Raw genomic sequence first — 14,711 nt, 5'->3', positions numbered from 1 at the left:
GACTGGGATTTGAGGGAAGTGAATGAGCTTGAGAGATGCACACAGTGTTTTGACATTCAATCACTCCGACGTGTAAAATTAATCATTGTGGCTCTTGAGGCAGACCCGAGGAAAAGAATGTGACTCCCACAGGGGGATCATAGATCACTGACACATTTCAGCTCTCTGATATCTTACTGATATGATCGTGTGGTTGCAGTGATGTTGATACTGGTGGATTTTCTGGTCCAGATGTTTATCACTGTCAAATGCGTAGTCTTGAATTCAGCCGCTATAGCTAAAAAAGATATATTTTTTTAGTCCAGATCCTTTTCTTTAATAAGGTGTATAGTTTTAAGAGAGTTTACCCCAAATAGGGATTGTTTCAGCCAGAAGAGAAACATGCAGTTAAAATTATTATGACCACTCATGTATGTGAAATTTCTAATTGTATGGTTAATAATCAAAATATAACGGTCAGGATGGTAAATCCAAAAAATAGGAAGGACATTCTGGTTCCAGATGTAATGGGGACGTGTCCTCTGATGATCATCCAAAACAAGTTTAGAGTTTAAAGAGCTCAAAATACTGAAAAGCAATATGCAGTCAGCAGCAATTTTGTGGGGAAAACATATCATCAGGAATCGAGTTCACAGGCAATTGGCAATTTTTTTTTTCAGGCCAACAGGAAAAGCCACAAATACATGAGTGGCACATCTTGAACGTTGAATTGTGTTTGTTGCACCCCTGAAAGGACCCTAAGAAGTTCCACTCCTGTCAGCTAACAAGATGAAAATGAGGCCGCTGAGGGAATTTCCGGTCAACAAACCTCAATGATTTACTTGAGGAAAACATTTCCCTGCTCAAAACCCTTGATTTCTGTTGCAACGTGTTGATGAGTTGCTGTAAATAGTCGGAGGCGAGGATAGGATGTTTTCTGTGTTGAAGGACACCACTAGGGATTGAAGTGTAATTCAGGGAACAGTTCTCTTGGCACACTTTCCTTGATTTTGACTTGAGGAAACTTCCAGGGTATAACAGGCAGTGTTGTGCCTGAACGCGTTCATTGAACTATCGTTCAATGATCGAACTATTGTTCAATGAACGCGTTCATCCGATGTCGTTCAATGGGGTGCCAGATTTCTATAGAAAACATACCGTAAACGCGCCTCAATAAGTAGCGGAAAAAACACCCAATCTGGCAACACCAGCCACCAGCGTCGCACCGCGCATGCGTCATCAAAAAAACAAGGAATGCATGGAGGCGACAGCTGCGTGTAGCAAAGAGGCGGCGTGAATGGACAGCAACATTAAAGCAACAAAGGGGAAATGCTGTCCCCTCAATGCTAATGTGAACCCTGGTTGGATAAGGATTCAAAATTGGATATGAAGATTAAATCTGATGCATAGCTTCAGTGTTAAAACTAATAAAATAATTGCTGGAATGTGGGCTGTGGCAATAATTTAGAAAAATAATAGCTTGCAGCAACATATGGAAAAGAAAAGAACTGAACTAGTTGGAACTGGGACTTTAGTTCAAATATTTTGAAGTTTGAACTATGAACTGAACTAGTTCATTTTAAAATTTGTGAACTGAACTTTGAACTAGTTCACGTAGAAAGTGAACTTTCCCATCACTGATAACAGGTTGTGTTACAAATCTCGCTTTGATTACTTTCTAATCCAACGGCCTCCAGTCACACCAGTTCAGAGCACCTTTGGAACGAGCTGCAATGGGAAGTCTGCATGCATGTAATTAAGGCCAGAAATAACATTCATTAATTCCAATTAAGAATTAAAATGATGGAGGCTCCTGTGAATGAAAAGTTATTAAAAAATGTAAACAGTTCTTGGCATTTTGTTTTTAAGATTTCATTAAACTCATTTTACAAGATTAACCAGAACACTGATAATAAAAAGGATGTTAGGTGGATATACATATGAAGCACAATTTAAACCATGCAGTCTACATTCAAAATAAATGTAGTTTGAATCAAAATCAAACACTATTATTATTATTATTATTATATGGTATTTATACATTCCTAGTATATTCATTTTAAATATGTTTAACACTGTTAGTAAGTAAACGTAAAAACTTACACCTGAAACGTTTGACCAACATGGTGTTCATGGTCACTATTACTCAAAGAAGCCATAACCTCAGAGCATGTTTGAAACTGAGGAGTATTGGAAAGCATCCAGAATGCCACAGAAATCTGTTTCTTCTCTACGTTCCTTGGTGCACACCTGGAACATGGATGCACACCTGGAACATGGTTATTAAATGTACACAACTTAAACTGAAGCATTGTGTTTGCATATGTTCGATGACAAGGGTCCATTGAAAAAAGAGTGTTGTCAAAGAAAATGCAACTGCTTCTGCGTTATAAATAACAAGCACACTTTAACCTCAAAGTGTAACATCATAAAACCTGTCCTCTTCATTCGTGACTATGACAAACGCCAAGCTGCCTCGAGCATGTTCCCTGTGTGGATATCAGCCTTTTCCATTATTTCTCATCCATTATCGCTGAAGGTCAACACAGAACATCAGCAACAACTTGTTTCTGTTGGGCGACTCAGATTTTCACCGGTTCACCTGACGCGTTTCTGTCACCGCGTGTGTATGTGAGAAAATGTGTGTGTCCATCTTATAATTGTGGTTGTGGGTATGCATATTATTGAGAAAGAGCTGAGGCTTTTGCAGCAGAAATAGCGTAGAGGGGTGTTCTGCGTCATAAGGTAGACAGACAGAGAGAAGGGATGATGGGAGAGCAGCGTGTGGGTCTGAAGGCCGCTGATGCACATCTAAGGATGACCTTGCAGGTCTGAGGATGAAGGCTGAGTGAAATTTTCAGAGGACACGAGGATGAAGGAGAGAAAACCTGCCTGTCATATGTCACCATGTTGACAAGTGTTGTAGGTCATGCAAAGTCTACTTACATTTCGCCACAAGCAGCAATATACAACTCTCTATGCTCTGCGAACGTGCTAACAGACACACATCCGTGATAGTTAGAGATTTAAAAGAAAAACATAGTCTTAGAGCTCTCCTTTCAAAGAGTAGTTAGCATTTTATTATTCTACCATCTTTCCTCAGAGCAATGTCCTGGACAACACAACCAAAAGGTACAATAAGCTGTTGTTGCACCAGCGAACGCCCCCATTAGTGTAGACAAACCGTTGTGATTGGCTGATTTCCGGGCAATAGCTCAAATATCTCATGCCAAACGTTTGATTAACGTTCGTGGAAATATCTGTATAATCAATCCTAATCAGCAAATGAACATCGTTAACAGGTAACCTGCTACACCTGTCCCTGCCAAATCACAGCACCAAAAGTGCATCGTGCTGACCGACCAAACATGCTGTCATTGTGTAGCAATCCCTCCCATTTTCTGACCACATCCGGGTGGTCAGCTACTTATCTAGACGTTGTACTCGTTGGACTCTCAGCAGCTCGATTGCACGGTGCCAAATCGAGAAGAAGTTGGGGGAGCTGGGCGCATGAATATTTGAGTATGTATGAGTTTTTTTTTTTATATGTGCATGCATTTATTTATGTATGTACGAGGTCAACACGTCAACATAACACACAGAAGCTAGCGCGGCTGTCGGCTTTGGAGCTGCAAAAATGACGGCAAGGAAAATATAGTAAGGAACTTACATATGGAATGGTAAAGTTTATACTGACATTGTCTCATAACATTTTCATTAGACTTTTCACTGCGATGAATCATCCTAGGAAGCTTGAAACAGAGAATCAGTGGCGACTTATTATGGTAGCCTCGTGAGCATCTAGTTGGTGGTAAACTAAGATCCAGAGAGAACAAGTTTTCTCAATGAAATGTCTAGAATCTGTGCTTATTGTTACAGCACACTTTTGGAAGATGGGCCGTGTGTCTGACATGAAGATGATTATTAAAATCGTTCAGACAATAATGTGTGCTTGCCCTTTTCATGGTTCATTAACACAATGAGGTGTCCTTCCACATCCAAGCCGCAGCTCATTAAGCCATCCATTAAATCATGCAAGGTGTGAAAGAAATGATTGAAAAACAAGAATGTGTCTTTGAAGATAATGACATCTTACTGTGGTTAAAAAAGCTTTGCTTGAGATAAATAAAAAAATAAACAAACACCTGGAAGGAAATGATTAAGAAAATGCAAGGTTTCTATTATCTTACAATGAAAATGTCATTGTGTTTACTGTGGCAAATCAGAAAGCAATTGCATTTCATTTTCCTCCAAGCATGGTTTGAGTTACAGTAGGCAATGAGGCTCAAGGCACACACGCTAGATGTGGTGTATTTCATCTGAAACAGGATCCAATCTGAGCTGTGACCATATGTTAATACGCACCAGATATTAATCTGCATGCTCTCGTTTGCCCTGCTTTGTGGCTTATTTATGTGAATGGCAAGCCAATGAAATCTTGATTTGTTTTGACTTGAACAAGAACATAAAACAAAGAGAAAAAATACTTAGGAAAGTGCACTAGTCCTGGTCATACAGGGCGTTTGTGATGTATGATCTCTGCTAGGTAGTCACCGTATCAGATCATTTATTAATAAAGTGTCACTTTTGACCTGACATTTCAACCTTTAGGTATTTGAGTGCATCATCACACAGTTGTACACTGTCTGTTTTAAACTAAATCTCAGTTTGCAGTATGTGTTATCAACGTTAAACCATTTCAGTGTGCACAGCATAACCAACGGTGATGTTGCCATGGCCTCTCTAATTGTAGTTTGATAGAAAAACAACAATGATGAGTCCCTAACATCTATCAGTTCCAATAGTCGAAAGCAGGCTCAGTTGGACAAAGGTGCCCGATTATCCATTGGAGTTAGATAATCCCACAGCAAATGGGGGAGGCATTTATGATGAGTCATAGGAGACCGATTACATAAACTAATCCCATAGTGGAGCTAAACCCTCAAACACTGTGGATGAGTGGGAAGCAGTAGGGTTAATATGTTGTTTAAGGTAGTTTAGTTTCTAGAGCAAGCCAAGGTCATCTTTGAAAACAAGAATAAAGTAGACCAAATCAAATCCAACTTATAAAAACAGACCTGTTACATAGAAAATAGGCACAGGGCTCATTATCAACCTTTAATGGAACAGATTAAGCAATTAATTAAATAGAAGATGCCTTGGACTCTCCAGTAATAAAGCCACTTTATTAGTAATTTAGATGATTTTTGTTACTATTTTTGTTGTTGCATTTCAATTTCCATTTGTTAAGGTTTGAAGGCAGTAGGGCGGAATGTGCGGTATGTGTGAAAATATTTCCTTTCTCCCCGCAATGTCCACCGGCTCCGTCTACCACAGAGAGGGCAGGTCTCCGAGCAACCAGCAGACAGAAGTTACACGGAGCAGCCAGCGGTGTTGTGAGGACTGTGGACATTTGGGGCGGAAACTCCTCAACTAACCTTCCCCAAGTTTTTCAGCTCAAGATAAATCTTTTGGATGGAGAGGTTTTATTTTACTGAAACAAAGACCTGCTATAGCATATCAGAATGATAGGTGGATCTCTGGTGCAGTCTATTACGGTAAATCAACAGTTAGGCTCTTCCCATGTTTCCAAAAAAGAATGATTAGGGTCAGAGTGATAAATACCTTCATCAACATGATTAATCAATTTTTAAATTGCACTTAAGTGAAAATATAATTGAAATACTCTTCGAAAATGTTGAATGCATCCATTCTGGTTATCAAATCCATTGCAATCCATACGTTCAGGACCCTGCTAATGGCACATGGTGTCTTTTTCTGACAATCTCTAGCAGCCACCTCATCTGTCTGCCAATGACAGGAGCAATTTCACTAATGTACTCAGAAATGCTTCGTGTTTCATTCAGCGTCCTTGGCGCTCACCTCCTCTGTCCCCAGCTGCGAAAGAAGGCTGATGGACTTTAGGTGGAATCCAGCATGCAGTTTAATGATTTTCTGTTTCTTGATATCAACAGCTCTAGCTTTTCCAGCTAAGTTTGTGAACACCAGCAGGGCATACCAAGTGTTGCTCATATATCTTGGATTTCGCTGCCTCTCTCGGTTCCGCCAGCCGTCCTGAGTCCTTTTGATGGGTTGACCCCTTCAGTTCCAATTATTTTCCCCTGATTTGCTTCCATTTACCTACATTTCCCCTCAACAAATGCCCCCTCGGTGTCACTGCACGTAGAGCCTCTTGTCATTCAACTTAATGGCTTGCATGTAGACAAGGTGACAGAAGGCAGCCCCCGTCATGGTCCTTATGGTAATCTGTGAAAGGTCTAAAACCCTATGCTTGATAGCAGCAGGGATGAAGCATTAGGTTGGTATGGAGCCACAAACATCAGGCACTCGTGTGATCATGCGGCTTTTAGTGGTTTTCCTTCATTGAGTTTATGATGACGGCTCTTGTTGCTCTTGAGTGTTGTTGACCTAGTATCCTGCAAGACGCTCCAGGGATCTATGAGTGCTGCACTAAGTATTTGACTACGACTTTGTGGTCGTTCACCTAATGTAAAGCGGAGCAGCCTAGGTAACGTCAACTTTGTGACCATGAGAATAGATTTGGTGGATGTAGTTCACGGTTGTGCATTCTGTTATTTTGCCTTCCCTCTTTAATATAAATGGGTCTTATGAAATAACATCAGCCATCTATCATAGAGCTTGTCCCTTCACCATAACAACGAAAACAAGGGTGTAGCACTAGTGTGCATATATTCTAGCAGCTGAGTATATTGTATATCTAAATATTTCAAATGTTTGAAAAATCATTTGTAAAATAAACAGAAGATTACATGAATGAGCTATGAATCACAATCCCAAAGTACGTCAGAAAACTCTTTACCACATTAAAGGGTTTTTTTGAGATGATGAAAAACATAATCCAGTATTAACTAACATATCAATTTAAACTAATATATTATTCAACTCTAAACCCAGTGGTGGAAAGTTGCTAAATACATAGATTCAATTACTCTCTGTCCATTACTACTGTTATCGAAGTAATTTAAAACTTTAAGCAAATTTGGCTAATAAAACTTGATATGTACATTAAATCAATTTCAATCAATCAGTTTTCACACTGCCACACTCTACTTTTACTCAACCCAAAGGATCAGAATACTTCTTCCGCCACCATCCAATCAAAAGTTGTGCACTTGCACGTGTTCAGAATCGCGTCCGCTGCTGTTTCCAATCCCCTGCTGAGCTTTGCTTTCCCTTCAGCTTTAATACTGTGGCGCCTAATGGAGTTTTTTGGTTGAACAGGAGTTGGGTGGTGCTATTCCCTTGTTTGTACCTCTCCTGATTAGCATGCTCCTGCCTTTTGTTTGACGGTCACTATGGGAACCATCTGTTTTTGTAACTGTTTCCTGCACTGAAAAATTGCAATGGTGGGTTTCTCTGTCACTGAGCTTTGGAGCTATGTAATTATTATCCTTTCATGCACTTAACAAAGATGTACAGTTCTGGTCTCAAATCTTAACCCAAGATGTTTTTTTAACATGGGCTTTTTCAGATATTATTTCACAAAAACTATAGCAGCAGTAACTTCTTCTGCAGCTCCTCAATCGCAAAACCCAATTAATTGCCAAGAAAATATTAAGCAGACTTCTAGAATAAAACAAAAACACTTGGCTGTGGTGCATTCCCATCAACTGGCAATTAAACTTGGTAGAGTTGCGTTGTGCTTTGAATGACCGTAATGCACTAGTAAAGAAGAACGAGAAGAAATGTAAGTAAGTCCCTTGGGAATCATCTGCGAGATAAATAAACTTGAGGAATTTGTTTTTATAGAGAAAATGTTAACTCTTCTACCAGTGTCCGAGAATATAGGCTTCTTTACATGTTATCCAAAAGCAAAGACAGGCATTCATACTTATTTTATAATAACGAAATGGACAGTTGGTAAAACCTGATCTAACGCAACCAAGCCAGTTTAGAAACACACAGCTTTGCCATTCTCATGTGTAACATCATTCCTACTGAGGCAATTTTTGCTTTTAAGTGAAAAAAAGACAATAGGAAGGATTTTTTGTCAATGTGTGTTCACCACAGTTTAAGGGAACAAAATGTGCAATAATAAGAGAGACAAAATTAATTCTTTGTGCAATTTTTAGTGGTCCTAAATATGCCCACTCCCTCATTTAGAGATCGAACAGGCTGTAAAATGAAGACTGAATATTTTTCTTTCTCACGGTTGTATATTGTCATAGGAAAAGTCAGAGTAATGGAGGAGTTCTACATACAGCAGTTACAATAAGTATTTTCCCTTCAGGCGGCTAGGTTGCAGCTCAAATGACATCAAATACTCTCCTTTCTACTTAGACACTATTAATTAATAAGAGTCATGGTAAAGCAGCCTCTCCTCTTCCCCCCATTGTGCTTACTGCCTAGAAATCAATTGATGTCTCCACTGCTGCCAGTGGGTCTGACAGATGTCTTATTGCAGTACAACGCTCACCCTGCAAGCAGTCACAGTGTCTGCAGCTGCACCACGCCAGGCAAGAGAAGAATATAAGCAGCCTGCTGGGGTCGGAGCATGAAAGACAACGTCTTCATTGTTCTCCACTGCAGGCGTTGCAGACAGGTCACGGGAATCCAAGATTCATTCTTGGACAGAGGGAAGTTATTATTTATTTTGTTGTTATTTGCTTTGAATTTTCATAGTCCTTTGAGGATGGGCATTAATAACTTCGGGGGTCCTTTGAATTCTTATATTGTGCAGATTTATATCTAATCCCAATACGTTGTGGCTTGAGAATTCCCAAAAGCCGCAAATGTACTGTTCCCCTAATAAATAGGTAACATGTTAACATGCCAAGATGCTAAATGATGCTGGTCATGGCAAACATTAAACTTGGTTAGCATCTACATGCATTGTAGCATTGGGATTGTGAGCATGTAAGCATCCTGTCATTAGTATACAGTGCAATGCTGGGCATGGCTATGGACTTGTTTGTTACTGGGTTGAGACTAATAAGCCACTTTGGCTTTAATGTCAAGCCTTATTTATGAAATTCATATCTGAGCTACGTAACCTTTTTCTGTGGTTGAACCAGGTTTATAACTTACTCATCAGGCTAAGTCCCAAAGGAGGGCTGCAGCAGATAACTATCTCATCCCAAACATGTGTATCACTCTTCTGCTTCACCTTCTCTGCTTCACTGGTAAAAGAGCTGGATTTTAAAGTTAAAATTTGCCTTCGGTTATTTGGGATTGTGACCGTGTCTAATTAAGCTGAGATATACTTTAAATGTGTGCTATGAATACAAAAAAAGGGGTTTACCCTTTTATGGATGCACAAGTCAAGCAGTCACAATCTGGACTAACACAGATCCAAAGGCATGGGATGCATTATGATTTTACTTAATGAGTATTCCAATTATGTCTAATATAATTGGTAATTATGATCCTCGTTAGGATGCTTTACATGCACAGTAATAAGCTGTAATACATAACAATATTACAAAAGTTTTGACATTGAGGTGCTAGTTCTCATTAGTGTTAGATCTTCATTTAAATTCATTAAGAAAGGACGTGTGCCTTTGTTGAAGCAATTGACGGGTCTATAGTAACTGTAAAAGCAGGGCTTGATGTGGGAGGAACATGTATGAAAGTCTGTAGATGCACACTCTCTCTATGGCAGGGCTTGGATTTTTCTTTAGTCGGCGGTGCATGGCAAACTGTGAGCAATATGTGCATCTGTCTGTTTAACAGTACATGTTTTCAATAATTATCCTCAGCCCAATTGTAGTTCCAGAGTGACTCGCTAAGGAAGCTCACTAAACATTCAAAATCCTTGAAATATTTCTGAAGGATGAACTGCTCACACTGTATATTTCTGTCACATACCTAGCAATCTCAACGCTTATACTGCTTAATGAGGATAATCCCTTGAATCAGGGTTTTATAGTCAGTATTGAGCTTATCCTGTTGTATTTTCCTATCATCTTCATCTATCGTCAGCATTTTCTGCTGATAAACATCAAAGACACAAAGGAGGAGGATTATGGATAATTGCAGTGAAGAACTCAGCTTCAATATCAGGCGCTGAGATGGCGACAGCACTGTATTTAAGTCAAATCGAAAGAATGAAATTTACCGTGTATGTAAATTATACATAGTCAAAGATTTGAAAACTCGTAGAATTTATAAACACTAGGGAGTACATTTGAAATAACTTCATGCATATGTGAATGACTGTTATGTTAGTTATGTAGGATGACCATATGCTAATAGTATGAGCTCTTTCTTTTCTTCCCACCTTCATCTAGTTTTCCTAGATCTGTGGTTGTTTGCTTCTGTTGTTGTATTTAATACTGTATTTCTTTCTCGTAAATGTTGGTTGGAATAAACCTCCAGGAATATACTTTATTTTCTATTTTAATTGTGCCAAAACTTTGAGTTGATGGTTATTTTTTGCTTTCTTAAGGTAAGGGCCCAATTAAGGATGGAGTGATGCCAGTGATATGGCTCGAGGGCACCATTTTTATTCCTGTTCATAAATTATAATAATACCACAAATAAACAATATTTGAAGCTGCTTAACATCATGTAGGACTTTATTTTTGGTAAAATAGATCAATAGAACATTTTTTAGTTTTAGTAATGCTGTATCCTTGGCTAGCAAGTTGTACTATTTTTTTTAAATCTACTACAAAAACAAATAAACACCCAAGAGCCACTACGAAGAAACCAAAACTTTCTTTTTATCAATGAATGACAAAAAAAAACAGTATAATCCTGCAGAAACTGGCCAGAGGTCTGGTTCAGGTGGGGATCCTCTGTATTTTAGGGTCAGGAAGCAGGGGACAGATGCTCAACAGGGGTCACAACAGACAGTGGGTCATAAATATGGGAGACAGGCTGATCTGGCCTGTGACAAGGAAAGGGCAGCCCTACTGTAATGGGTGATAAATGTCAGTGCCTCCCCGCAGCCTCAGATGAGCGATTGTTAAGCAGCTTCTCTGAGCCTGACCCGCTAAAGGCTGGAGAGAGACTGACAAGCAGTAAAGGAAACATTTACACAGATAAAACGGCTTGTTTTGTTGACCTCCCTCCACCGTTCCTTGCTGCCGCCATAGGCGAAAAGAAAAGGCGATTAATCAGGCTGTTAGCATGTTTGATGGAGAACAGAGGAGAAAAGGAAAGGAAGGTGTGACAGGTAGCTCGCCATCAGGGGTTACTGATCCTCTGAGGAGCAATATTTTACGGGCCTTGATTGCAATAATGTCCCCATAGCGCCTATTATATTTAATGACTATTATCATGGATGTTGTAAAATTGAGACTGGAGCAAGTTTCAAATATAGTATACAACTACACCTTAAAATGTCTTCACTGATTTATTTAGTCTACAAATGTATTACTTTTCATGTTATATCTATGGTGTGTGTGCTTTGCGAAAATTGATTATTATCCTTTTATATTTGTCCAATTTATCGAAAGTCTGTGTTCAATATTTGGATATGAGTTTCCTATTTTTGTTTATTTTCTTCCCATTTTCCCAGGAAAATCTTAACCTTATACAAAGATAATAAACATGACAAAAAAAAAAATGCAATCACTCAAACACACTTAGTCATTTAAACCATGCACCGATCAGAATTTATCCCCAATCAAATATCTAATGCATATTTTACGCTCCCTCAGAAGGGTAAATAAATATAAGAGCATGAGTTTCTTCAAATGGTTAATTGATCAGTGGAGTTACTAAAAATGAGACTTACTTTTGGAGACTCTGTAAACTTCCCTTTTAACATCGCCACCACCTGAAGCACCACAGCCGTCTTCATCGTCACAGTCGCCGCTGTACCGTCCCTCTGTGTCTCCACTTCCTGTTTCAATCTGGTCCAATGACCCGAGTTTAGGAATGGACTTCCCTTGCAACAGCTAAAAGAGACAGAGAAAAAAAAACATTATTATTATAATATTTCTTTTTTCTTTAACAAAAGTAAACTGTTTTGAAGTAGTAACCTTATCAATGTATCATATGAATATTACATTCAATATTCACAAAGTGAACAAGTTCCTCTCACGGCAAGGATAGTGCGGGATATGCATACAGAAAATAAATGACAATAAAGGGAGAAAATGCAAAATAATATCTGATTATGAGCCACGTGCCTGGGAGGGATCAAGTAATTAAAAAAATTGAGTAATTGCACTGCAAAGGGAATATTTCTATATACATACTTGCAAAGATTCCTGCATCCCATCCTTAGCGGATCTATAGTACAATCAACTCATTTGTTTTTAAAAAATGTTAATAAAGAATAATAAGCCAACACTTATATTCATTGCCTCAACCTATAATCTGCACTGTAATGTATGTGCTGTGTGTGTTGAATGAGCCTCACCCCTCGTGGCCCGAGGCCAGCAGGGCAGCTGAACTCTGTGCAGTGTAGTTGTGCTGCACCTTCCCAAGCAAAGACCTTGCAGACTCGGTACGAAAGGGAAATACATCCGCTAATTGGCTCATTTAAATTCATGGTGCATTATTGGAAACAAGAAGGGAGGCTTCGTGTTGATCAGAAAGGCATTGTCTATGCTATTTCATTACTGCTGTGGTTCGGTGCAGCGGAGCAGCAGTGGCGGGGGTTCAGCTCGGACATATCAGTGCTATTAATTAGCCTGTCGGAGTCTCAGCTCCTCAGCGGTGACAGGTTAGAAGACGGAGAATATTGAGAGTTTGGGCAATAAAGGCGCTCCTTTCATGTGTGTAATTGGTACCATTTTCTTTCCATTTATTTCTGACCACACTTTTAATATATTACATGGAATAATGAGTTTCTGTGATTAGCCTGTTTTGAACTTCACACTTCACAGGTACAGCCCTGCTTGTGGGCTCTGTGGGGTTCAAAGGCTGCATCTCTGAGTGCTGTTTACAAAAGTAAAATGATCGTGCAACAATTACAGGAGGAAGCACATGTGAAGCCATATGCTACCTGAGAGCGACTAATTTACTCACGGCGAGGTCAAAGGTTAATATGTTTACTTTTATGAGACTGTGTATAGATAGAAGTATGAATGTGTGTGGGAGGGATCATTGACTTTTTAATTTATACACAAACGGATAATCATTCCAACTTAATTTTGTTTACCCAGAAAATTATATATATGAGTAGAATGAGAGAGAGATGATGAATGCAAAATATGTTCTTACTTATTCACTTAAGAAGAATATAATTTCTGTTCCCAGTTCAGTCCCCATAAATGGCTTTGTCACTTTGTAGGAACAGGTACCGAAACTAAAAGACAAGGAAAACAATATTGTTTTTTCTTATTGTCAAAAATAAAACAATGAATGAATTGGTGTCTCTAACGACGAGTGTGGTCAGAGCCTGATATTTTTTCTGTGCCGTAGATTCCATTGATGCTCCATTGATTGATCATTGAGGGACCTTTATAGATGAATATGTGCATAATGTTACACTTTGAGTCAATCCCACTTAATTCATCTACTCCTTTTAAGTAACATTTCATAAAAAAACTACATATACACATTCTTCAAATCACCAGCAGTGACAATGTAATGTTGTCTTTGCCCATTAGACAATCAAAAGCACCATATTAAAAATGTCGGGCTGTTAAATGCATTTCACAGCTCGCTAATTTGTTCAAGAAGCTGGGAAACATTTGTTGTGTTTTAGTAAGTCCGTCAATCACCAGACTTCCTGATTCTTATACTCTTGAGGGCCAGAGGAGAAACAGCCCTGTGTTTGATTGCAGCTGTAGTGCTTTCTGACACACAATGAACTGTGTTACTGGCCGTACTTCTGCGAATGATGTGAGGCTTTGTTCAACCATGGAGGGGAGAGAGGAGCTCTGATTTCAATGCATCTCCAGATGATAAACTGCTGTGAGGAGATGCTTCCTCGGGCACGATTCTGGCAGTAACTGCAGCGAGTGGAGAACATAAGAATCCCCAACTTGGCCATTTTCTTTTTGAGATTGCTGCACCAATTAAGAGCAAACACCACAAATACAGATACTTATAAATAACACATTTTGTGAAGGACACAATGGTTTCAACTACAATTGAGTGGAAAACATTTGAGTGGAAATCTCATCTGTATGTGCATGCAAGTAAGAGAGATCACGGCATATGTTAAGATTAACTTATGAACTCGTTATCCAGTGACACAAACCTCCAGCCACTTGACACCTAATTAAAGAAATCATAAATCTGAAATAAGAGGACAAACTGGCCGTTATTTTACACAGGCTGTTAAAACATGTCTTTGTATCTAATTTACCTTGCTTTATTAGTAGATATACATACATCACTAATTTCTCTATGTTCTTTAATGTCAATGCAAATTAAATTATTATAGTTTAAGCATGTGGTTCGCAAGGTTTTTAAGTCTAAATGATTAGCCATGCACCGGTATTTAATAACAATGACTACGGAAGGAGTAGGAATTAGAGAAACTGATTAGGGACAAAACAATATTTGAAAAATAATTATGTTGAATCTCAGGGAAACAGAGAACATGCAGCGAAGGCTACAAGCCCAGTCAACAAGAAAAATTCAATGTGACCAGTCTGTTGCCTCAGCCGTATTCCACTATCAGCCCATAAAACAAGAAGAATATAAAAACACCAATTAGGTTTAACTTTCTCCACTGCAAACCACATGATCTATTACTTTTGTAAATTACATTTCCTACTGATAAATGTAAATAAATAATCGACATATACATCAATCCAAAATATCTCAACCACTATTTGATG

General features: G+C 38.8%; 1 protein-coding gene across 1 annotated transcript in view; it reads right to left on the bottom strand.

The window, feature by feature from the left end:
- Positions 1–14,711, bottom strand: part of gpc5a (glypican 5a) — an 84,909-nt gene that overhangs the window by 19,051 nt on the left and 51,147 nt on the right. Inside the window, exon 8 of the mRNA XM_037456402.2 lies at positions 11,705–11,867. Within this exon, the coding sequence (XP_037312299.2) occupies positions 11,705–11,867 (163 nt within the window). The remainder of the gene's footprint in view (positions 1–11,704; positions 11,868–14,711) is intronic.

This window comes from Pungitius pungitius, chromosome 4, assembly GCF_949316345.1.
Source record: "Pungitius pungitius chromosome 4, fPunPun2.1, whole genome shotgun sequence".
Taxonomy (NCBI): domain Eukaryota; kingdom Metazoa; phylum Chordata; class Actinopteri; order Perciformes; family Gasterosteidae; genus Pungitius; species Pungitius pungitius.
Note: the sequence above shows the minus strand (reverse complement) of the source record. Positions and strands in the feature narration are given on the sequence as shown.